The sequence below is a fragment of the Mixophyes fleayi genome, chromosome 5 (assembly GCF_038048845.1).
Source record: "Mixophyes fleayi isolate aMixFle1 chromosome 5, aMixFle1.hap1, whole genome shotgun sequence".
NCBI classification, from domain to species: Eukaryota; Metazoa; Chordata; class Amphibia; order Anura; family Limnodynastidae; genus Mixophyes; species Mixophyes fleayi.
The window spans coordinates 31,301,465-31,326,847 of NC_134406.1; the positions used below are offsets into that span (position 1 = coordinate 31,301,465).

Consider the following 25,383-nt stretch of genomic DNA (forward strand, 5'->3'; position numbering starts at 1 on the left):
CGGAAGAGTTAGACAGGAAAATCAAACAAGCGGTTAAGCTGCAGTAATTTGGGCAAGTGCTTTTAATAAGGGTGCTGGGCCACAGAAACGCATGTAAGTTCTTAATCATGACATGCTTGGGTTGTGGTCAGGCACACAGAGGGAATGCAATGCAGAAACATCAGAACTAATCTAGGCATTGCGGTGGGTATCCAGTTTTAGAGAACAGAAGGCCACATAGGCTGGACGGGTGATAAACGCCAAGGGTGGGCCTCCCAATAGGAGCAAAGGGGGGTTATTAGCTAGTTATATAGACAAAAGGAGAACTCTTTCCATCTGCGCCTCTTTTCCCCTGCCGTTTTAATTTAAACATGGGTAAATGGGACACAATGGGAATGGGATGCTCCATGAAAAAGAGAGATGGTGCCGTCCTCTCAATAGTGGCTATTTAGTGGTAATTTAAACTAGAAAGTTTAAATCTATTAATGGTTTTCCCAACCACACACACTTTTTAGAATTGTTTAGAAATATTATGACTTGCTAACATGTTTTGTTGCAGATGGATCACAGCTGAGGCGGAGAAGCACCGCGGACAGACGCATTGTGGCTGAAGAGCAAGATCTTGGTGGGGAGTTCAATGGAAGCCAGGGAAGGGGCAGGTGAGATCTCCAAGGCCAATGAGCAGGGGGGCAGAAGGGCACACCCAATGTTTATGGTGACGGCTGGCGTCATGCAGTTTTGTTCTCTACCAAATCTCTCTCGATTTATTTCTGCTTACTTGTCTTATTTCTGGTGCAACTTACCATGGGGAAGGTGGGCATCAACCGTTAGCCAGTTTAATACAAGCAGAAAGTTGCACCAGCACTTGGATTTTTTTGCCTGTTTATTTGACTTATAATTTGTAATAAAACAATTGTGCTTAAAAAGCAAAAAAACAAACAAACAAACAAAAAAAACCGACTACATTATTCTTCAATATTCACGAGGGGCAACTAAATCTTATTAATCTAGACAAACACCCTACACCTGTTGAGGGTGAAAAACAGCGACTCTGGAAAAGAGAAACATACGACTTTTGAACAAATAAAAAAATAATAATAAATAAATAATGCACGTGGGAGTTTACAATAGTAATCTATTACACCCGCTTAGGTGGAACTTAGAGGCTATGAAAATGAAATATAAAGCACTCATGTTTTATTGAGGAGCAGCAGCCAGCACTTGTTCTGAATCACAGCCAGAGTGAAGAGCTTTGGTCTCAGCATTGATAACTGGCATTAACATATTCATTAGGCTGGTAGGCTCTGCGAGACGGAAGGTGTCAATGACTGCTTCATTCTTGTAAGGGCGTTTGATAAATTGTATTGACAAGCGGATTTAACATAGGCAATAATGACTTCTCAAAGCCAAGCCGGGATGCCTGCATATGTATGTGAGTGAATGGAATAAGAACATCAACAAAATACAAGCCGACTGTTTTACAAACACAACAAACCAAAAAAAAAAAAAAAAAAAAAAAAAAGAGAGGATTAGGAGGAATACATTGGGGAGTGATAAAAGGGGCGATCTAGCACCTGTGTATTTGTAAATTCACCAGTCCTTCTCCTAAATCTGCATACGATTAGAGTGCTACTTATGACCATGCTCACAATGTACCTAAATTAGAATAGAATATGAACGGTGATACTTAGTAGTTACTGAACTATTATAATCCTTGATATACAAAGAACTAGCACATTTCATAGTAAGGCTTATAGGGAATTAAATATTTCTTCACTATCAAAGTGTGCTATGTTGGTTTAATAAAGAAACTAAATGCATGTTATAACTCTGTATTACAGACATCTATCTAAGCTATTAAAAGTTATATATGGGTAGTATATAGGTGCTGGCTTAATTTATGTTAAAATGGTCATCGCCACTGCCAAACTAAAATTTTTGCAATCCATTTTTATGTAAAAGCACTGCCAATTAGTTGTCCCAAAAATTAGATAACTTCAAACGGAGGATATTCAGCAATACAATCTAACTAGGCCAGTGGTGGGCCCCATATAATGCTTAATTTCAGTTACATGACAAGACATTTAGCCAAGAGACACCATTCTAATAAAAAAATATCAACAGGCATTTTAAAATAGAATAGACAGTGTTACAAGCTATAACATATAAATCTGACAATTCAATATGACTACACATAAAACACTCCTCAGCCCTCACTGGGATTACCGAACCACCTACCACTAATCCAATGACTAATAACACCCTGTTTAAATATCATTTACCATGCTTTAGTAAGCAGGAATCTTGCAGATCTTTCCCACGGAGGAAGGATGGTGCAGACTGCCAATCCCTCCTCCTCTGATGTGCTGTTGGCGCTGCATAACCTTCCTGTACTTTAGAGAGGCGAGGGGCAGATCTAGACTTCTCTTATAAGGGGCAGTTTACTGATTAATCCCAACTCCTCCCCCTCTCCAGCCCAGACTCCTCCTCTTCTCCAGTCCAGACTCCTGTAAGTCTTGTGCCCTACATCACTATATGTCTCACAAATTAATGTATTTTAGGATACAAAAGTGGTCAGGCTTTTCTTTGCTTAAAGTCACAACAATAATAGCAACAAATAACAGCCATTATTATTATTTATTAGGCTCCACAGATTCCGTAGCGCTGGATACAGAAGCAAGTAACAAATAGATGAGGTCATACATGTCAATAGATCAGATGAGTGTGAGTAGTGCTATGGGGACTCACACAGAGGGCAGCAGAGACATGGTAGGAAATATGAGGAACAGGAGTAAGACGTGGGACAATTAGTAGAGAGGACCCTGTCCGAGAGGGCTTACGATATGTCTGTCCCATCATCACACTGCTGCCCCCTTCATCACACTGTGACCCTTCATCATACCATTCTATTCTACTTATCCTCCTATGGTCTTCTTTTCTGCTGAGTGGGCAGTGTGCTAGGTGGGGGGTCCTCCCCTGGAGCCTCCCCAGCTTCAGACAAAAATAATATCAAGTTTAAAGTTCTATTTGCTTTATGACCAGAGATGATCTTCCACGTCCCCAGCTCTTCAAAACAGATGTGGCCATGGATAAAGCTTGGCGGGGCAAAAAGCAGAGAATAAGAACTAGGGTGGGGACAGAAGGCTGGGGTTGCAGGTGAATGCTGCCCTTGGGCCGCTTGCTTCCCATCATTGAACCAAACCCCTTCCTCTAGTTATTAACATGCTATGCCCAGTGATGGCAAACACCTTCTAGAGGTCCAGTTTCGTTATTTAGTATGAAAGACGTTACAGCAGTAGGAGCAGGACCAGCTCAAGTTTATTGCTAAATCCCTGACATGTGACAAGAAGCTGATGCACTCCAATAGTGGTCCCACAGTGCCATCAGCACACTACATGCAGTAAATAAAAAAGAATGGATTTTATTAATTACTGTTAACGGAACAAAACATTTTCCCATCCTTGTTAAAAAATAAAATAAAATGGAAAAACAACAGTTGAATAAAAAAAAAAAAAAAAAGAAGAATATGCATCCTTAGTACTCATGTTGTCCTAATGTCATCCAAGCACCTTTACTATATTTAAAACCCCCAACCCTCACAGTAGGGCAAAAAGTCCTCAGTTCTCATCTTGGACTATCATGGAGTGATACAAAAAGAGGACTAAGGATTTTGCCCTTCTATTCGGTTGAGTTGAAGTGAAATCAGTTGGTACCAGGATGACAATAAAACAATAGTACTAAGGATGTAACTTCATATTTTCTTTCTATCTTATCATACTGTTTTTAGTAGGTTTGTTACTTTTATTGAATTTTACTATCACAGCTGTTCTTTACAATTATTGTTTATCATTTGATAGTCACAGGGTTTTGGTTTTAGCAGAGATGACAATGTCACAATCACACTGGGGAGAATGGATGTATAACTGCTAGCAGTTACTAAATGCTGTGAAGTCTAACACACCCCCGGTATGCACCAGGGACCTACGAAAGTAGATTCGGTCTTAGCTGCATGGGAAGTGCATGTTGCAACGGGATGTTTCTATTCTATCAGGCCGGCTGAAGACCCAGGAAGTCGTGTCCTGTTGCTAGACAGCAGGCGCGCAGTGCTAGGAGCCAAAGCCACCCGTCCCCGCTGCGAAGGAAAAGAGCGAGAACGGCATCTAACAGACACTTTATAGCACATAGGGTTTAAACTGACCGTGCATCTCCAGATATCACTGTTTAGGTGTGAAATGCGTTGGTTCTTTAAGCGCTGTTATTAGTGATAAATGTGTAAACTTTTCCCTGGTAAGAGGATACAATAGTGTTTTACAAATCTCAGTCTGTTCTGGCTTATAGTTGCAATGATACATTCACTAAAATGAGTGAAAGGTTCCTTAGAACAATACATTACTGCTAAGAGATCTCTTTATTTGCTCAAACCCAAGGACACTGGAACATACTTTCTCTAATGTCTATCAGGCTTCAGCAAGCTCATTGTGAAACCGCGTGTTTGTCATGCTAGAAAACAATATGTGGGAGAGAAACTGTAGCATTACACCTCGAATTTTCCATTTCAGCAAGAGAGAAACTATAACCAGGATTTAGCCTAAACATACTGACTGAAGAGCCTAATATTGTTTAAGCTGCAATGTACTATGGTGATTCTCACGGAGATGTATAACAGCATGGAGCTGAAAATTAATCCTAAATGTGGATTGAGGTATATTACACTTACAAAAGCTATTTTCTTTCTGCAGGAAAACAGACAGAGACAAAGCTCTGCAATATTTAAGAGCGGTTTTCATTCTGGAAGGAAGATATTGCCTGACGAGTTCTACATAATAGTTGAGCAGTTTCTGATGAACAGTCCCTCATGTAACAGGTGTAAGAAAAATAACAACATACTTCTATGAAGTTCTTTATCCTTCAGCAATGTTCCTGTTGGCCTAATGATATGTAGGGCTTCTTAAAAGCTTAAATGCATGCACATGCATTCAAATTTGTTAAGGTAGAATCAGTTTTAACTCCTAGGCGGTAAATTTATCAAGCTGTCGGTTTGAAAAGGTGGAGATGTTGCCTATAGCAACCAAACAGATTCTGTCAATTTGTAGAATGTACTAAATAAATGACAGCTAGAATCTGATTGGTTGCTTTAGGCAACATCCCCACTTTTTCAAATCCGCAGCTTGATATATTTACCCCCTAGCCTACACTATTATCGTCATCATTTATTTATAAAGCGCCAGCAAATTCTGTAGCACTATCCAGTCTAACCAACATCACAATATATAATTAAAATTTTGGGGGGGGGGGTAAATAGGAAAAGGATAATGTTATACTCTTCGCATGCCCCCTTTAATTCATTTAGATAACCTTCACATATACATAAATTTTAGTCCTGAATTACATTAAATCTGAAATGGTTACATATTAAAAGACCAACATAGGAGGTTAGGGATAGTTTAAAATGGGTGGGTTGAGGGAATTAGGGTTAAGCACTTAGTGGGGGTGGGAGAACACTTAACATGGAAAAGTGGTTCGGGTTAAGAGGGGAGGGGCTTCTTATTGACCAATCCATCATGTTCAAATGAGCCACAAACAATTTGCCTAATAAATGGATCAATAATGCCAATGTACAAGTACATCTTTTATGCTATTAAAGTGGAAGCTTTATGTACCCTCATTAACTATATATAGTTGCTATAGCCTTTCCCATTTACTTCTAAAGATGTCACTTCTACGCATACTAATTACACCTATACTAAGGAAATCTTTTCATGACCCCATGTAAACTTCCGCCTCCTCTTACTACATCCACTCATTTCTCAGCTTTCTGAATGGCTTATTTACAACGGATTGACCCCATTTCTCTTCTTTAGTTGTCTGCTTGACCTCTTACAATCTGTTTACCACCCACAACAGTCTATTGAAAACCACAAGAGTGGCCAGTGACTTACTCCCAGCTCAATGCCGTTTCTCCACATTAACACTCACAGAACTCTTGACTATTTTGGCCACAGAAGTCCACCTGTTTTAATCTACGTGACTTCACCTGGTTTTCATCCTAACCATCACCTAACTTTCTTCAAAGTATTTTGTCTCAATACGTTAGCTTATATATATACAGATTATATTACTACATATGGTCCTTTATATTCTCTTTATATTAAATATTACCTTTAACATTTCTCACCAACTGACTACTCCACTGCTTTGACATCGCTCCCTAAAGTATAAACAGTTCCAGATAAATGCTAATAGTCCTATCTCTATGAACCATTGGCTCCACATGGCTGACATCCTCACATCTCACAAGGCTAAAATAATTTTGGTAGTCTCATAATGACTGTGACCACTGTAATATATGCCGACACGTATAAACCATACTTGCCAACTCTCCCGGAATGTCCGGGAGACTCCCGCATTTTGCGAGAGTCTCCCGGACTCCCGAGAGAGTGTGGCAATCTCCCGGATCTGCCCACTTCACTAGGAAGTGCCCCACTTCCTAGTGAAGTGGGCAGAATAAGGTCCCAAACGCCGCGATTCCTGGTGAATCGCAGCATTTGGCTCCGCCCCCCACTGTCAAATGACACGTTTGCGTCATTACATCATGGGGCAGGTCCAAAATGACGCACATTTTGGAGCCCCGCCCCCGTCACGCCCACCTCCTCCGCAGGCTCCCGGAATCCAAGATTATCAAGTTGGCAAGTATGGTATAAACTAATTCTTCCTAAAGGGAATAACCTGGAGATGAAGTGTTGGGAAACCTGAAGATGCCGGATTTTTAACCAGATTGGAAAATGTTTTACTGTGGAACCTATAACTGTAACTGAAGGGAAAACAAAGAAATATATGTCACAGTCTTTTGTTTATCAGTTATAGTGTACTGTTGTAGATACAAGTAGGTATCCACTGCTATACTCAGCAGAAAGAGAACAGCACCAACACTTACTGTCTGAACGCTGCAAACTGGTCTATTTCCATTGACAAGTGGCCTGATTCATTAAGGATCTTAACTTGTGAAACTTCTTATCTCAGTCTCCTGGACAAAACCATGTTACAATGCAGGGGGTGCAAATTAGTATTCTGTTTTGCACATAAGTTAAATACTGCCTGTTTTTTCATGTAGCACACAAATATCAACTTTAAATTTCAGTGTACAAATAAGCCATCAAGTATTTGTGTGCTACATGAAAAAACAGTCAGTATTTAACGTATGTGCAAAACAGAAAACTAATTTGCACCCCTGCATTGTAACATGGTTTTGTCCAGGAGACTGAAATAAGAAGTTTCTCAAGTTAAGATCCTTAATAAATCAGGCCCAAGGTGAGTAAACTCTCTAAAGATGCAAATCCCAACCCCATGCTCTGCAAAGCAAGTTTTCAGGCTGCCACATTGGTCCTCTGCCAGGAAGATGATGGGGGTTAAGAGTGAACACTTTGCAAATCCTTCAGATCAATGAAAGGACCAAGCAGCAGCTGCTGCCTCCGGCTTCTTTTACATATTATTTCCTCTACATAATAGATCAACTAGATTTTTTTTATTTGTTTAATACTTTAGCAGTATGAATACAATGTATCCTATAATTTGCTTTACTTACATATATATTCACATACATTTATCGTGTGTCTATGTACAGGGATCGGGTACTATGTTTAAGATACTGGTTTTTAATACCAGCAGCAGTTTTCATAACATTTTTCCAGCAAGATTTTTTTTTTCCAATTGGAAAAGGTTTGTTCCCCAGCATCAGGTAAAATACAAGGAGGTAAATTAAAGAGTAGATCTGCCGGGGAGGTTTTACACCTAGTTGGGAGTGAGAGCGATTTCTCAATAAGCAACTGCACTTGACCTTACGACTAGGGAGCAATTGCACTAGAACCTATGTAAACCAGCCGATAGTAGTTATTAGTATCTCAAGGAATGGGACTCAGGGTGTTAGTTGTTGTCTCTTGCAGTAATGACTACTACTACAGTGGCGCACGCAGGGGGGGTTTCTGAGTCTCTAGAAACCCCCCCCCCCTGCGCTAAGTGGCCTCTGTCCTATACAGCAGCTGCGCGCGCTGTCAAAGAAGCGTCCGCGGCGGTGCTGTATTGTATACAGCACCGCCGCAGATGCTTCTTAGACAGCGCCGCGGCTGCTGTATAGGACAGCGCTGGCGAAACGAAGCTGCTGCGCATGCGCAGCTCTCTCTCGTTTTTTTTTTTTGTTGTTTTTTGGGGTCGGCGGGGAGAAACCCCCCCCCCCACCCCGACAATCCTCCGTGCGCCCCTGTACTACTAACACCGAATCTCTGCAATGACATGGGGAATGGGGAAGGAAAAAGGTATTAGAAAGACAACCACACCAGTGACAGCATCTCAGCTGTGACATAATGTTGCTCTACTTTCATATTGGACCACATGTCATCAAAACACATACAGGAATACCTACTCCTAAGCTTTAGATCAGTGGACCAACGTTTGCAAATCCTACTTTACAAATGCCGGAAGTCTTCTGGCTTCTAGTGAAAGGTGCACACACGTGGTAACATTTCCAAACTAGAGACAACAATCGACTTCAAAAGGGTGGTGGCTGATTACAGTTTAGTTGGGGGGAAGCCAGAAGAAAAAAAGAGGGGGCCCTATACCCTGGATATGATGAATAACACTTGTCCACTGCAGCTTTACATTAGGCAATAGGTCTTTAATAACCCAATCCCTAAGTATACTCCAACAGCTCAATTCCCCTGAAAAAAACAATAATCTTTAGACTAAGCCTAAGCAGTGTTTGTAATATACAGTATTATCTTATTGCTGCTGCAATTTAAAACATAAAATTTTTTTTTTTAAAAAAACTGTACAGTAATCATTAAATGATTGGCTTAAATAAATACATGATTAGAATGGATATGAAGTGTTGTTCAAAAACACCAATTTTCTGGTAACATATTTACCTGGTTATAAATCTATTATTTGTTAGGGAAACAGTTACATGTTTGTCTTATCGCAACATGTGCCTAGTTCTCACCAAGTGTCATGATTTCTGTAAATAAGTGTGATTGATACAATAAGTAAACAGCTCTGTGTAATAAGTACAAGTTCTAAACAATTAGGCTAATTCATTGTTAGATATGTATAAGAAGTAACAATAAACCCCATCTAGCTGAATATGGTCGATGATTGTTCACAAATATTATAGATTTTAGTCGCTGAATTTTACATGGGACACACAGATGAGACAAAGAAATGATAAAGGAATAATACACTGCAAATAAACCTTCATGCTATATACTGTGAAAACGTACATAACTATATGTTGTTTATATGAGCATATATATATGCATTAACTAGTCACAAATACAAAATTATATATAAATAATAATAATTATATATAAATTGAATGGATATTAAGTTGTACATGCTCTGTCAATCAGGTTAGTTTACCTGTTTATAACCAAGCTCCCAATATATGACATGCTGGTATACTCTGCTGGAAGGGGATGAGAGTAGAGGGTGTACAAGCTAGTATACAATGGGTTGGGTGACAAAATTGAATGTACATTTTAGACATTCAATGGACTATCAACAGTATCATATATATATATATATATATATATATATATATATATATATATATATATATATATATATATATTATAGTTACAAGTATGCAATGCACCATTATGACCAGATATATTTTCCAGTTTTCAAAATGTATTTGTATGTAAAGAAAGCAGAAATAGTTTGTAATCATGACGCTTGTCAAGACAGTTTTATTGAACAGTGCTAAGAACCCCTACCCAGAACCCCTACCCTCAGTCCCTCTTCTCTCTACAGCTGTACAATGGATGAATCTGTCTCTTCTTTCATTTGCATATTAGTGTTAAACTGAAAAGAAAGGGGACAGTTTAAATATATATAAACATAACATATAGGCATTTTTTAATATCCTATTGAATAAATGCTTACCCTTGGTAACAGATGCACATAATGTGTGGCAGTGCTGGTGATCTTTGGAGACTTAGAGGTTGGCAAGACAGTACAGGGTGACAATACATGGCATGCAAAACATGGCATACAAGGTAGTACAAAACAAAGTGCAGTAAGCACAGTGTAATAAGTATAGACAAAGAGCAATATGTATAAACAAGTACCAATTTAGCAGAGAGAAGTGCACAGGGCAAAGAGGTAAAAGTGAATTCCAATGTACAGATAGGAAGGGAAGGAGAGAAGTGAGGGAGTGAATAAAGGGATGCGCCTGTGTCCTGTGCCCAATACAGTGGACAACACTTACAGGATCAGGGCAGAGATGGAGAAGAGGAGGCACCAGAGAGGAGGAAAGGTGGGGGCAGGAGTCAAGTGACGAAATGGAGAGAAGGAGTGGAGGGCTAAGGACAAAGGAAAACAAGAGGAGAAGGAGACAAGGAAAGAGGACTCTGCTCAAGAGAGCTTACAATCTAAAGGTGAGGGGGAGACTAACAGGAGACACAGAGTGGCAAGAGGCGGAGAGGAGCAGGGAGTAAGAAAGAGGGGCGAGGAATAGAAAGGTTAGTTAGAGTGAGAGAGAAGAGGGATGGAGAAGGGCAGGGTTAGGCAGAGGAAGGGTAGGCCAACCTGAAAAGGTGGGTTTTAAGGGAGTGTTTGAAGTCTGACAGGCTAGGTGAAAGCCTGAGAGAACGGGGGGGGGGGGGGGGGGGCATTCTAGAGAAGGCGGGCAGCATGGGAGAAGTCTTGAATGCAGGAATGAGAGGTGGTGATCAGATGGGAAGTAAGATGACCGCAGTGGGCAAGGAGGAGTATGAATGGAGATGAGGTTGGAGAGATATGGAATAGTAGAATTAGAGAGGGCTTAGTAGGTGACGGTGAGGAGTTTGAAGAGGATTCTGAAGCGGAGGGGGAGCCAGCGAAGGGCTTGACAGAGAGGGGAGATAGATGAAGACCGGCCGGTACAAAAAGTACAAAGAACAAGGAAAGACAGGGTCCAACTTTTAAGAAAATTATAGTATAGATAATAACAAAGGGGAGTAAAGGGTGGGGGTCTACAGGAGACTGAAAATTTATGATTAATATGTTGGGCAAGATATTTCATTAAAGAGAGGACAATTAGCTAGGGAGAGGCTGTGGGATTCTCTGCCTTTCATGATAAATCCAGGGAATCCACGCTAGGGAGAATATTTCCAGCTTGTCATGTAGTTAGTAGGCATACATGTGACGTACCAAATACACATTTCGAGTAAAGTAACATAGGAGGGTCACTGTTTTCTGCAATTACAGATATTGCCGCAGCTAGAATATAGGCGACAAGCTTTACAGATTGTGTGGATAATTCCTGAGGAGGGTATCCTAACAAAAAGATCCAAGTGTCTTTAGACATTGGTGCCTCTAGCAGCGAATTAAAGAGATTATCTACTTTGTCCCGAACGAGAGAGGTCTACTACATATGGTTGTGGATTCCCCTGCCCCTAATTCCTCCATCAAAACAGGTCATGGTTGCATGTTGATGAATTTATTTAATTATATAAACTTGTAAACAGTCTCCTTAAGTGAGATTGAGGCTTGGACTGTCCTATTTCTTATTTGTTTCCAATAGTCTTTCTCAGGATGTGGGGGGAAATCCATGTATCAAGTGATATGCTATAAAGGAAAGAAATCATACCTCTACACAAGAGTGAATGGAAGCAGACTGCTTTAAATGCAAAGAGAGCTAAAAAAAACTAAAGCTGAGGGAGAGTGAGGTGTCAGATATGTTTTTGTATTCAAAGAGTCTTTGAGCCAGACCGAGGCATTTTGTTGAATTGCATTTAATGAGGAAAACCGAGAATCTTCTGTAAGTATGGCCACATACTGGAATAAAGGCGGTCCAAGTGGCATGTGTGACTTTGAATTTGGGGGATTTGCCAACTCTACAGGGAATAAGGAGGAGCCGAAGCTCCCATAGTCTTCTCATAGTGCATTGTGTGGACACCTTCTCACTACGGCTCTGTAAAAAGCCCCCAGCTCCCCTCTTTCTACAAAACTGGATCCAAAAGAGCCAACTTCAGTAAAGAAAATGCATACTTTGAAGACGAGGAAGAAGACTCCAGTAAGTGGACATGCCGTACATTCCAGCAGAGAATTCCCCAACCAGACAGCAACTTCGCTCTAAAACAGATTCTGACAGTGAGGAGGATTAACTTGAGGACTTTACGACAGAAGTGGAGGATTAGGCTGCCAAGGACATGATGAAATTGGAGGCAAGAGACAAGGAGAATACGAATTCCAAGAAGCATAATTCAGATACATGGCTGAGAACCCAATGGCTGGTCTAATTCCTGAGGAGGAGGAACACAATCTTGAATATGATGGTAACCCCATTGTGCATACAACCAAGCGCATCATCGATCCTCTACCTCCAATAGACCATACAGAGATAGAGTATCCACAGCTCCAACACGTCCAAGCAGCAGTTTTGCTCACTTTGGATTTAATGAGCTGGTCATGCATCAGATTTGGGAAGTCACATTACACCCAAGCCACACCCATGAAGTGCCAGGACATCCTAGTGGTACTCAATTGATGTGACATGATTGGAATTGTCAAAACTAGGATAGGTATAATGGCAGCTTTTATTTGGCCGATGCTGGTCCATATTATGGACCAGAAGGAGCTTCAGCCGGAGGTGGGCCCACTGCTGTTATTGTGTGACCCACACGCAAGTTGTGCCAGCAGATTCACAGTGAATGTAAGCGGTTTGTGCACATTGACCGTGTGTGAAGAGGGCAGTATGTGGGAGCATGCAAAAGGCTTGCAGGAAGGAGTAGAGATCGCAGTGTGTACCCTGGGACATCTGATTGACCATGTGAAGAAAAAGGCCCCCAGCATTCAGCAAGTCACATGTCTAGTTTTTGATGAAGCTGATCGTATGTTTGACATAAGTTTTTTATACCAGGTCCGATCCATTGCTAAACATGTCAGACAGACCCTCCTGTTAAGTACTACTTTGAAAAACTTGCCAGAGATATTTCGATTAATCCTTTCCGTGTTCTTCAGGGGGATATCGGAGAGGCTAATGAGGCCATAACTCGGGTGGTGGAGATAATTTCTTCTGGTCCAGATAAATGGAACTGGACTCGCAGGCTGGTGGAATTCACAAAGGTGGAGGTGGCCTAGGTCACCGGGAACATCCTGGACTTGGAGCAGATATATCTAAGCGGACAATGGGTGGCAACATGATGAGCAATTATGAGGCCTTCAAACCTACAGGATAAGCTATGGGAGACCAACTGTCTGCCAAGAAGGCTGCAATTCAATATAAAAATGATCTTGTTGCTACCAGACCGAACAATGCAGAAAACTGGAACCTCCACAATTAACTCTGAAACATGGATAAGTGCAGGCAGCTTAAGCTCTGTTCCCAGTAACTCACCACATACAGCAGCACCGCTGCCAGAACTGGCTCCACTTCCTCCGAGATCCATGCAAGGCTTTATCAGCAGTGTAACACTTAGCAGCATCCGTACTGCTAATCCTCCCACAGGTAATCCCTACCTTTCTTGCAACAAGCCAGTTTAGTGTGAAAGAAGGTTCTAGTTGTGGCAGAGGAGGAAGTGGAGGGTGTTATAAATATAGTGAAGGGAGCGGACAGTATGGGGAAGGACATCACCATAGTGACAGAGTTGGGCACGGGGGGCACGCCATGGAGCAGGACACTGATATTCCAGGGTGATATGGAGATAGGCATAAGAGGGGAGAGGGGAGAAGTGATAGTTATGGGCAAAGGGAGAACTCCCGAGAGTAACAGGGAAGACAGTAGGAGAGACAGCTTGGAGATGGACGTAAGGAAAGATTACGAGACGGAGGAGAAAGTCTGAGAGAAAACTCACGAGATGCAGAAAGTTCCAGAGAAAGTTCATGAGATGATGGGAAAGTTGGAAAGAAGAAAAAAAAAAGAATGAAAGTTTTTCAGTGCCAGTCCCTCCAAAGTGTAAGAAGAGTAGTTGGCACAGTTAAATTTAGCTACAATTTTTGGAATTGGCCGATGAAGGGTATCTGTTCTTGTTTTGCTTTGTTTTGGAGGACACTTGAAGTCCATTGCTGGAATTCTAAAGTGAATGCTAGTCAAATTTATATTCTGTCCTGATTAACAACACAATATAAATTTGCTTGAAACAACCTTTAACCCACCACACAGCCAACAGGATTTCCTATATGCATAAGCTTCTTTAGCAGAGCAACTAAACCATCTTTGTTGTTTCCTGTGTTCCGTAAAATATGGAGTAAGCATTTCAATGACTGCCATCCCGAAATATTCAGTCTCCAAATTGTGTATGTTTAGTTTTTCTGTACATACCAATATTTCTTTCTTTTTTTTTTCCCTTACCATGTAACAAGTTCTCATTTCACAGTGATTAAAAGGAAATCACTTTTGATGTGGTTCCTATCTTCCCATAAACATTTACATGCATTTCACACAAAACTGACTTTCCATTCTTCCCCTGATTTAATATGTCATCTTGTCCAGGAGAGAAACATTGCAGCAACTTCTGACAATTTGATTGTGATGTTTAAATATTTTAAAAGGGTACTCCAACTGCTATCCCTCCACCAATACAAATTGTATAATAAATTGATGTCTGGGATACTAAAGACACACTAATCTCCATAGCAATCATATTATTTAACTGCAGGCTTGGAGGAGGGAGCTGAGCACTTGCTGGAATTGTCAGCTAGGTAAAATGAGACTTAAATTTTTTTTTTATTACCGTTAATTTTATTTCCTTTGAATATTTCTCCAAAAATATAGAGGAAGCCGATTACACAAGACAACATGCTCAAAGGTAATATAACTAGAGACTAAAGGGGACTAAACATTAGAAGTTGCAGGAAACACTACACCTAGAAAATATTACCCTAGAGATGGCATTAAATATTAGCAGACGTTTTTATGGGTGGGGTATGTTATTCCGATGACCACAAAGCTGACAACAGTTATGTAGAATATACAGACTTACTGAATAAGTGACAGGCAACATTTCCGACATCCCTGGTGTAAACGCAGACAGGAGAAAATGCCGGCATGCTGTTGTAGGACGCAGATAACCACTCAGAATAAGCATCGGGAAGATAAATTTAAATGACAAGCAGCAGAGCACATACTGCAGAAATTGTGGACACAAACACTACAAGGAAGGTTGCCCAGCTCAAAAAACAAAAGTCATAAATGCCACAAAGGATGTGCAGAAGTGAGAACTACAGACCAAACCAAATCAATACCCCTGCTGTACATTTGCAGAAGACAGGCAATGAGAGTAATATAGAACAAAATAAGGAATTTGTCTGTGCAGGAGCAGTTTTAAATGAGTCCGATAACAAAGATGGAGAATATGGGGGGGAAATTCAATTAGCCGTGATGTTCCTCGGAACACTGCGGCTGCGCACTTTTACCGTTACTATGGTACAAATCTCTGCTCAGTTTTTCTCGCACCTCTATGGGGTGCAAGGAAAAATGAGCAGAGATTTCTGTTAAAACCTCCACCGCAAAGTGTCTTCGGAATGCCCACTTGACACTTTGTGACTAATTCCCCCCATAGTGTACTAAAAGTGGGTTAATACCATTTAAATATGAAGCTTGATACAGGCGCACACAAACTGCATCCCCCTGTACACTTATAATCATGTTCTACAAGAAAGGTATGTTGTTGATAATACAGAATAACAAAGTCTATTAGGATATGGGGGTGAGAGACTCAAAGTAACTGTCAGCTGTACAGTGAAATGTACATACAAGCAATGGACATAGAAGCTGATGTTTTGTGTTGCAGAAACAACAGCACCAGCAGTTCTAGGGTTTAAATCTTAAAGGAAACTCAACTTGGTAAAATTAGTAACGAACCTGACAGTATGGGTGACAGTATTTCATTGCATAGATGCTCAGTAATCTCAATGCCAATATAAACACAAGAGAGTCACCTGGGAAGAGCATTGGTCAAGAGATGTGACAGTGATGCAGTGTTCTGACCACACACACATGGGGACATTGAGAAGTTTAGAGTAAATGACCAATCAAATCAAAGAAGAACCATTAATACCTCAAATAACCCCAGAACTGACCTGGCAAGTTTAGGATTAGACCTGTTCATATAGAATGATGACTCTTTCCTCATTGCACTTGATTACTACAGCAGATATGTTGCAATTCCCAAGCTACAAAAAGTTATATTGCAATAGGCACAGTAATATCACTTTTCAAAACAATACTGGAATGACAGTCAGCGGTGGCCAAACAGCAGCCCTTTCTGAAGTGAATCTTCTTTGGTGGCACCTAGTAACATTAATCTATTGAGAAAATGTTTAAGGGAAGTGACGCCATGCACTTTGCCTAAGCACTATTTATACCAGACGTGTTGAGCCCGTGTTCTGCATGTGTAGTATATTTTATCCTCCTGCATCAGTGTTGTAACCCAACTCATGCGGAATCCCCTCCAGAGCGTTCAGTGGAGATGTCTATTTTGTATCCCAGCCACTTACTGCCACAGATTCTCTCCCCCACCCTACGTGTCCTGACAGTGAGGCCCTGAGCACCGGCCTTCTTGCTGTCTCCATTTAGCCTCTTCCTTGTGGCGGAGGAACCACTGAGAAGGGGAGGTAGTGCTGCATGATGCCGCAAGAACTAACAGAGAAACCGCTTCCCTGGATCTGTTCACTTTCCACTGTGCTCCAAGCTACCAGCCCTTACTGGCTGAGCTGCTCCCGGATTATCGTGCATGGAAAGTCCTTTGGGAGGATGGTTATGGTAATATGACCCTGAGGAAGGTTATATATGTAACCAGGCCATGTTTTTGATGTAGATCACAAAGTTGATAAGTCTGACCGCCGCTGGTATGAGGCATCACAATAAATTGGGGCATTAAATAAAACTACAAGTCCATACTTCCCACCATGAAACAGTCTGGTGGAAATTATATATATATATATATATATATATATATATATATATATGAAAACAGGGATACTCTGCACTCTCCAAACACATAATTAATGCTGTACCAAGTACTGTTCTATAGTAAAAACAGGGAATGTTAGTTCCACGTATTTCAATATATGTTAAGCTGACCAACTTACGCCAAAGTCTTCCCATTCTGGTCAGTCCTAACATGATCAAATGCTATGCTATTTTATCTGGGCTTAAGGCTTTCCTGCACACGGCTTTTAAAGGCAAGTCTTTCCCAAGCACTAGCAGCCATGGGAGACCTGGGACTCACCTGACACAAGTTGGAATTAATTAATGTAAAGAATGGGGTGCAAGATATATATATATATATATATATATATATATTATTCTTTTTTGAACCTTTTTTTTTTTATTATTAATGAACCCTAATTAATTAATGTATCATGTCCAATAATGGCATTGATCCCCAGCAAACTTCTCATACAGAAAGGAGTAAACAGATTCAGACATGAGGGGGTCTCATATAGTACCAGTTCACAAGATACTGTTTTGCACAAGTATCAATAAGACTGACCCATTGCTAAGTAGGAACATTGTATGATTGCTCCCTACAATATGGAACAGGAGAGTAAGACAGGAAATTACATCACCAGATCTGAGGACTCCGCCCACATCTTTTCTCTCATCCAGAACTGAACACCCAATTCATGTATTTGGGACATGCTCTGTACAGACATACCTTTTGTTCTTTTTCCTCCAGTTTTGATTTCAGAACATTTTCCATATCTTGTTTTTGTTGCTGTAGCTGTAAATATAAATATGTATTTTATTAATGCTTAATATTAAATACCCTCATTACACTGTACCCTTTTATGGCAATTCCACCTATCATAATACAATTGCTGTACCCCCATATTTTTCTGAGGTTTTGCTTTTAGACAGGAGGAAGATGTAATATGTATATGTTGCTCTTGGATAAAAGTGTGTAAATGTTTCTAGTATTAGGGGACTTCGCATGAAGGACTGTGCCTCTTATACAAGATTGTTGCAGGTTTTTTTCCCTTTGTGAGTAAGATTAGGAGGAGATCTGGCCTGTCGGGCGTATAAAGTTTTATTGTCTTGAAGTAGGACAACAGCCCATTCGATAAATGTACCGGAGAAAGGAGCAACTTCAAGAAAACCACCATCCTAGGTTCTGATAACCTGGACCACTAACCTGGTCCCACAAAATAAATAGCATATCTTTGAGGTAATGTGGACAGCCATTCTCCAAAACCAATCCAACACAAATTTTTGAAACGCCCTAAAGCTTCTGGCGCCCAGTCATTTTATATATCTCCATTTAACATATAGTAGCACACAGGCATCTACTCATTGAATGGAGTGATATTAACATACTTGTAGGAATACCCCCTTGAGGTGATTTGTGCCACAATTACCCTTATCCCAGCCCTGCCAAACATAGTGGGTGTATTTTATGAAGTGCAGTCTATGCGCACTGCGAAACACCTTGGTTTGTCACTGGTGCACCTGGACTGCCCGACCAGTTCACATCAAGGTGTCCGTCTAGTCTCTGCTCTCGGGAGACAGCTCTGTAACCGAGAAAAGCACCTTGGTGTGTTGAGAGGCGGAAAAATCTCCAGAGGTGCAACGTGCAAAAGTGTCATCATCAAAGTCTAACCTACTACCACTTTCTTTCCACCCTATTCAACAAAGTACATATTTTAGTTTTCTTTTTAGAGTGGGGAAACAACGGGACCATCTTTAGCATATGTGGCAATTTTGCATCAGTGCCCCTACCCTGCTTTGCTAGTAATGCCTTCCGTTCAATCAGCTCTTTCTCTAAGTCTGAGCAAACCTCTGCTCCTCCACAAACGCCAACTTTCTCCGCAAACCTTTGCGGTTTGTCTGAAATCTAAACGCATGACAGGTCCAAAGCTGATTTTGCACTGAGTAACTAACATTTTATATAAAGGATCTCCACTGACACCAGAGTCAACTTTTATAGCATCAAGAATGGTAAAAATGCATGTAAATACAAAAGGAATTGGATTTAGACAAGGAGATAGACCACAGACCTTTATATTTGAAGGGATTATATAGTGAGCTATAATAAACAGAAAAGGGGCTGTAGATACACTGACACAGTGATTGGCCAACTTATTCAGTGGGAACATCCTACAATGGACCTCTAAAGTAGCAAACTAAGGCAGCAGGATTTGAAGAGCAACAAAACATTGGAAATCAAGGTTAACAATTTGAATATATGAACTTTGCTTCATAAAAAAGGTAAATTGGACACCAAAATCATCTTGCGCTAATTTAACAGGAGCCTCACACCGCTACTCTGTGTTGTCACTAATATTTAGACCCTTTGATTGGCTACATGTTTTTAATTACTCCCCATTCAAACTTGCCTACAACATGGACACTCAGGAGGCAGCTGCTTTGAAAATAAACATTACAACGCCCTGATTGGCTACAGGTTGTTTTACAAAACACCTATGTAATCTCCTGCCTATCTATGTGTACTCGGTGCTCTAACCATAGTCAAACACACCTACGATGCTAATGACTGAACTAGTGTTTTGATACAGAAAAAAATGACAGTGTTTGTTGGTTAGTGGCTAACGCACTAAAAGACTTGTGATTGCAGTGGTTGATTTTGTCAGTTTTGTTGGATGGAATTGAGATGTAAAAAAACCACAAGTGTAATATTTTGCCTGCTATGTGCTCACTCCCAGTTGATATAAAATCCATTGAAGTGAAAAATAATGTAGATTTAAATAAAATTGTCTCCTTTTAAGTCTGCAGTCAACTGCCTGACTAAATGTACGTTTGTGAAAGAAGTCCTGTTATAAAACAAACACATCACAATTTAGAAATTAATAATGAAAACGTAAAATGTTATTGACACAAGAGGTTGATATAAACGGTTGTGATATGGTTCCTAAACTCCATCACTGGCAACAATAGGATTTTAGTTTCAGCAACATCTCAAGACGCCAACAGCCTTCTCATTATTGAACGCAATATGATGCCACAAAATCATTTATGCCTAGTTGTATGCCCTCACCAGTTGGGTTTATAGAAAGCCCCTATTGTAATGCTGAAGTATCCTTTTTCATGGATTTCTAAGACAGTGAGCCCAACAATACACAACGCAGAGCCTAACAAAACCCAATGCGTAAAGTTGCCATGACTTGGCACTGAGCTTGACAAGCGGCAAGAAAGTGACTCTTTACATATCTAAAGACGCCCTGATTTGGTGTCAATGAGCGTTCTCTGCCGAACAGTGTCATATTCTTCTGCAGAGCACGCTGACTGTTGAGCACAAGCTGTGTCTTATTTTATATTACAAACAACACAGGCTGTTAATGTGACAAAAGCATTTTACTGCTACTGTGAGGAAGAGTGGGCCGTAGACTGGTCGCAGATAAAATCAGTGGGATATAGCAAGAGAATCAGTACTCCATGTTCTCATAAGTATTATGATGCATTAGACTGATTTCTTGTTATGTCACCAGTTCATAAAACTTGCAGAGACTCATTTGAAAATAACAATGTTATTGTTACATTCACACTTGTCTACTTGTTTGATTCCCCCTCTCAGAGATCCTGAAGGGGGAGTTCCATGGGGCGATACGCATCATCAGGCTCCGCCCACCACTGCGTGATGCCTCTCTCAAGATCACAATTTACTGCTCACATCACGGAGAACGTTATTTTCTAGAAACCAGTAAGACAATAGGCATAAAGTGCTGTCACTGGCAACAATCTAATGAACACCTTGTTTAGGACACAAATTGGCCAATTCTGGGGTCGATGAGAGAAATATCATCCCCCGGTCAGCTACTTCTTGGGGGTCCCAACTAAGTTGCGAACACAGCCTTGGAATCTGACCACATGGCCCCTTCATCCCCAGTCCACATGCACTAAATACCTAGGAGGGGTATAACCCTGTGAACCAAAAAAAAAAAAGCTATTGGTCTGTGCTCATACACAAGATCGATAACTGGACTCATAGTCAGGATAGTCTTAGGGGCATATTCAATTCTTTTGTATTTCCGCGGCGTTAAAACTATTACGGTAATAGTAAGCTGGATTTCAGCTCGCGGCTCAGAGCTGTGAGCTGAAATCCAGCGCAAAAACTACTGCAATAACGTTATTTACACGTACTATTACCGTAATAACGGTAATTAACGGTAATAGTGCGCCATGAATTGAATATGCCCCCAATTGTTACTATCCTTCATTTATAAAGCCCCAACTTATTACACAGTGCTGAACAATTGGGAATCGTGTCACCTGACATAGTGAAAGAGAATGTAATTTGATGGTAAGTTTGCATAAAAAGTCCACTTTGCACTGTACTTGTACATTCACAGTTTATGGAATTTCTATGGAATTTTTATGGAAATTCTCACAGTCAAATTCAGAATGAGATCAAAGTTTTCAAAATGCCGCTTATCGTTATTAGAAAACAAGTCAAAAATAGTTGAGTCCAAAAGAACCAGAGAATTGTAGCTACCATCTTACCAAAGTAGTTGCAGAAGATCTTTCATTATCAAGTTTAATTTGCAATTGTTCTTGAGCAAAAGACAACTATAAAAAAATAAAAAATAAAAAAAAGAAGTGAATGCCACACTTTAGGTAATTAATAGAAATTAGGAGACCACAACTTAAATACTAATCCCAATACATTACAGAGTAACAATTAGAACTTATGTATATGACCATCATATTGTGAACTGTACGGTAATGACTATATTTGTTATTATTTGGATGTACTGACATATTATTAGTTATGTGTGATTATCATACTAAGCACTACGGTAAAAATTATAGTCCATCCAATCTTGTCTTTAGGGCAGCAGACAAGGGTGGTGCGTCAGCTTCTGTGATCTGGTGACAGAGATGCCAACAAGCACATCAATAATGGCTATTGAATAAGAATCCTTCAGGTTATGTATCTCATCACATACAAGCCAGTGTGTTTTTTTATTTTTATATACTAGATAAACTGGAAGAAAATTACTGATAAGCATTTAAAAAATGTACCTAACAATAATGTCACATTTCAATTGAAGCGATTAACATCAAGCTACACTAACTCTTCAGTGATGTTGCATGGATAATGATGTCACTAAATGAACTGTGTCCTTGCGCTAGTCTTTAACATACTGCAGCTAAGTTTACCCCTCTAAGCCTGCCGTCAATGCACATCTCACTTTGATAGGCTGCTTGTCATCTTTTCATCTCCTTCAAATAAGCCATCAATCTGGACGTACAAAACGGTTTTGTCTGCTGGTCCTTTTTGGCCAGTTTTGTGGCAGACTGAGATAAAGCTACAGGCTGGCTATTAACATACCTAAAAAAGCCATCACACAATGTCAAAAGTCACACCTTTTCAATGGTCCTTTGGTCCTCTTGTATTCTCCGTTTCATGGCGCCCACATCCAGATCTGGAACAATGGAAGAAAAAAGGCAGAGCGTGAAATCCAATTCCCGTGACTGTGAATTCATAGCATGCGGTGGGGGTCAGCATGTAAGCCCTGGTCGCTGCATAGTGGCCGAGCGTCCTGGCATTACTGTGACCCTCACAACTGCTCTTGACATTCAAGGTCCTATTCCTGCTGTTTGGCCGGCTGCTCGGAGAGAAATTAAGAAGTAAGTTCAAGAGCCAAGTGTGTCAAAGAGGACCCGCTGCTTTTCATCAATACCAACAGTGGACATCCTTGCTGTTAGTCACAGCAAATACGATCTGCTTTAGCAGGTGGTCCTCTGGAGCCAAAAGGGCCTGGTGTGAAAAGAGAAGAAGCCCCATTAAATCATAGGAAAAACCTGTGCAGAATATGGTCCTTGTCCCACTTAATGAACACATTTTGCAACAATAATCAGTAATGTAAAACACGAAACTAGTCTTTTATAAACCAAACGGCATGTTTGCAACCTTAACCCATATAGTAGCTCCTAGTATAACATTAATTAATAGGTAGATCCGTGGACAAAATAATGCTTTCCGCACATAATAATAAACACGAAGAAAGGAAACAATAAAAGTTGATATCCGTTACACATTTCCGTAGCTTTCATTTTATCATTCCGTAATCCTTTATTCCACAACGGCAACAAACGATACACCTTTATGAATTGTAACATGGAGTTCTGGACCTGAGGGTCAGTAACTTCCCCAGCTCTGGGCCTCTCCATGCAGAACCTGGAAAAAGTGCTGTTTATGTCGTCACGCTGACATATGACATCGGAGTGCCATCTAACCATACTACCTATTCCTACCAAACCAGAACAGCAGAGAGCACCTCAGATACAGCAACCACCAACTTTGGAATCAGATAAAATTTTTGTAACAGTCTCTGTTAACCGATTAAGTACAGCCACTTAAATTTTCATGTAAAAAGTTTTGCGTTTTTCATCATCAGATTATTTCAACTGCTTAATGATATAAAGGAAAATAATACAAGAATAAAAATTGAAGCCAGGCGACTAGAGCCACTTAGTAACAAAAGAGGTGCAAAGTGGGGTCTAATACACGTAAACATATCAACCTCAGTGCGTAATAAATAGAACTGTATTAATGAACATCAGCTTATGAAATTGGATGAATATGAGTGTGTACTACTTTTTATTTACCTTTTGTGTATTATTATTATTGGAAATTGTGCTTATAAAAATGATCTGCTATTCATGTATACTATTTATTTTTATTTACCTCTTGATAACAACTTGTGTGCATTTTTATCGTGAACCATTACTATTTTGATGTTAATGCCGTGTCTTATTCACGCATCAGTTTCATATCTTTGTTTTTTTACTGGGCATATTGTGATTACTTTAATCTATTCCTTTTAAATATTTCATTTATATTTATTATGCATTGAGGTTGATTATATCGATTAGACCCCAATCTGAGCCATGGTATAGAAGGCAAAGGAGGCGTAATATTGAGCATATTAAATATATATCTATATTATGCAATTGGAGGCTCATGAGTAACATTTAAAAATACATTTTCCATTGACTATGATTGGTTAACTCTACTATGGAACGTGGTGATGGGTTGGTCGGGATGCAGGAACCGGAGGCTGGTACCCTGAGATCTCTCCGTGTATTTACCTAATGAGTGGATGTGGTTTATTTTCTCTCTTAGAGCAGTTTCCAGCTGAAGGACTTTGCTCTCCATCGCCTCCTTCTCTTCTTTCAGTTCCTGGTTTTCCTCCAGTAGCTTCTCTTTCTCTGGGTCATCTTCTGATTGGTAAATAATCTGCAATATTAGAGATTCTTTTATTTTAAGAGACAGAACAAAGGAGGTTCTGAGCGTGCTGCTGAGCAGCAATAATTATCCAGCATGGTCGTCTTATAATTTCCTGCGTTCTGCTGCATATTTAAAATATGAATAGAAAAAAAGGGAAGGAAAAAAAAAAAAAGTTCTTGAAAGCCGCCAGTACATTACATACAAAGACTATAAACACATGGGGACACTTTTATTGACAAGGATAATGCCTATCATACTGTTTGTGTGCCCTCATCATTCAGGTCAATTTATTATGGAGGCTGTGTCCAGAATGGCAGCTGCGGCCTATACACCCACACTTCCCTGGATGTGTTTAGGAAAGTGTCGCTCGTAACTAAGCAAAAGCAGAGAGTTTTGTGGCCGGGCAACGCTGGGGGGTGTTGCGGAGTGCACCGATTGGGAGGGGGGCTTGTTGTCTTTGTACCATTCCTCTGTGACAGTGCTGCTGGTGTCACAAGGAGCACATCACATGTCAAAGCAGTGAAGTTTTCAGCCTGGAAGCCGCATGGAGTCCATCAGGCCCACTGATATCAACACAGTTGGCTTTTCTACTGGGTACTGCAGCTACCCGGAGGCCATTCATATTCTGAACATTAACGTGGCTTTGCATGCTTGTCACACATAGCACCGTGCAGGCGTCTAATGCTATTGAGCACTTCACTTTAAATCTCTGGGCAAACAGTGATTACCTTGTAAGACGGCTTTAGGATAACGCCCAACAAAGGCTTTAAAGTTATCATTTTAGTAAAGCAAGCTTATTTGCATTTTTATTATGCCTGCCCTTTGTTTAAAGCCTGCCACTTCCATTATGAAAAAGTCTTTTTCTAATGCAGTTGAGGCTTATTGCCACTGATACCCTTAGTCATTTGTCTATTTCAAAGCCTTTCTGTGTGTTTGAAGATAGTGTTATTGCTGTCTAGACTCACTCATTACTGTATGTTTTCACCTATTGCAGAATAGACATCTAAAGAGTGTTAAAGAGTCGCTATGCAACATGGAAACTGCATTCTGTACTTTACCACTATATAGAGCAGAAAAATGAACACTAATACTATTCCTAGCCAATTTATATCTATCTTTATATCTCTATATACACACACATACATATAATGTGTATATATACGAAACGGAATAAAGACACATAATTGCAGCTGGTAATAATACACAGGAAATCCCAAGCATTTACATATTTAGTCCT

At 40.2% G+C, this 25,383-nt stretch overlaps 1 protein-coding gene and 1 pseudogene across 1 annotated transcript in view; one reads left to right on the top strand and one right to left on the bottom strand.

Moving 5' to 3' along the window:
* Window positions 1-25,383, bottom strand: part of C5H10orf67 (chromosome 5 C10orf67 homolog) — a 93,082-nt gene that overhangs the window by 41,267 nt on the left and 26,432 nt on the right. The window contains exons 6-9 of the mRNA XM_075211228.1: window positions 24,008-24,155; window positions 22,280-22,338; window positions 21,413-21,478; window positions 17,613-17,678 (exon numbers count right to left, since the gene is read on the bottom strand). Coding sequence (XP_075067329.1) covers window positions 17,613-17,678; window positions 21,413-21,478; window positions 22,280-22,338; window positions 24,008-24,155 — 339 coding nt within the window. The remainder of the gene's footprint in view (window positions 1-17,612; window positions 17,679-21,412; window positions 21,479-22,279; window positions 22,339-24,007; window positions 24,156-25,383) is intronic.
* On the top strand, window positions 11,777-13,092 carry LOC142157931 (ATP-dependent RNA helicase DDX42-like; annotated as a pseudogene).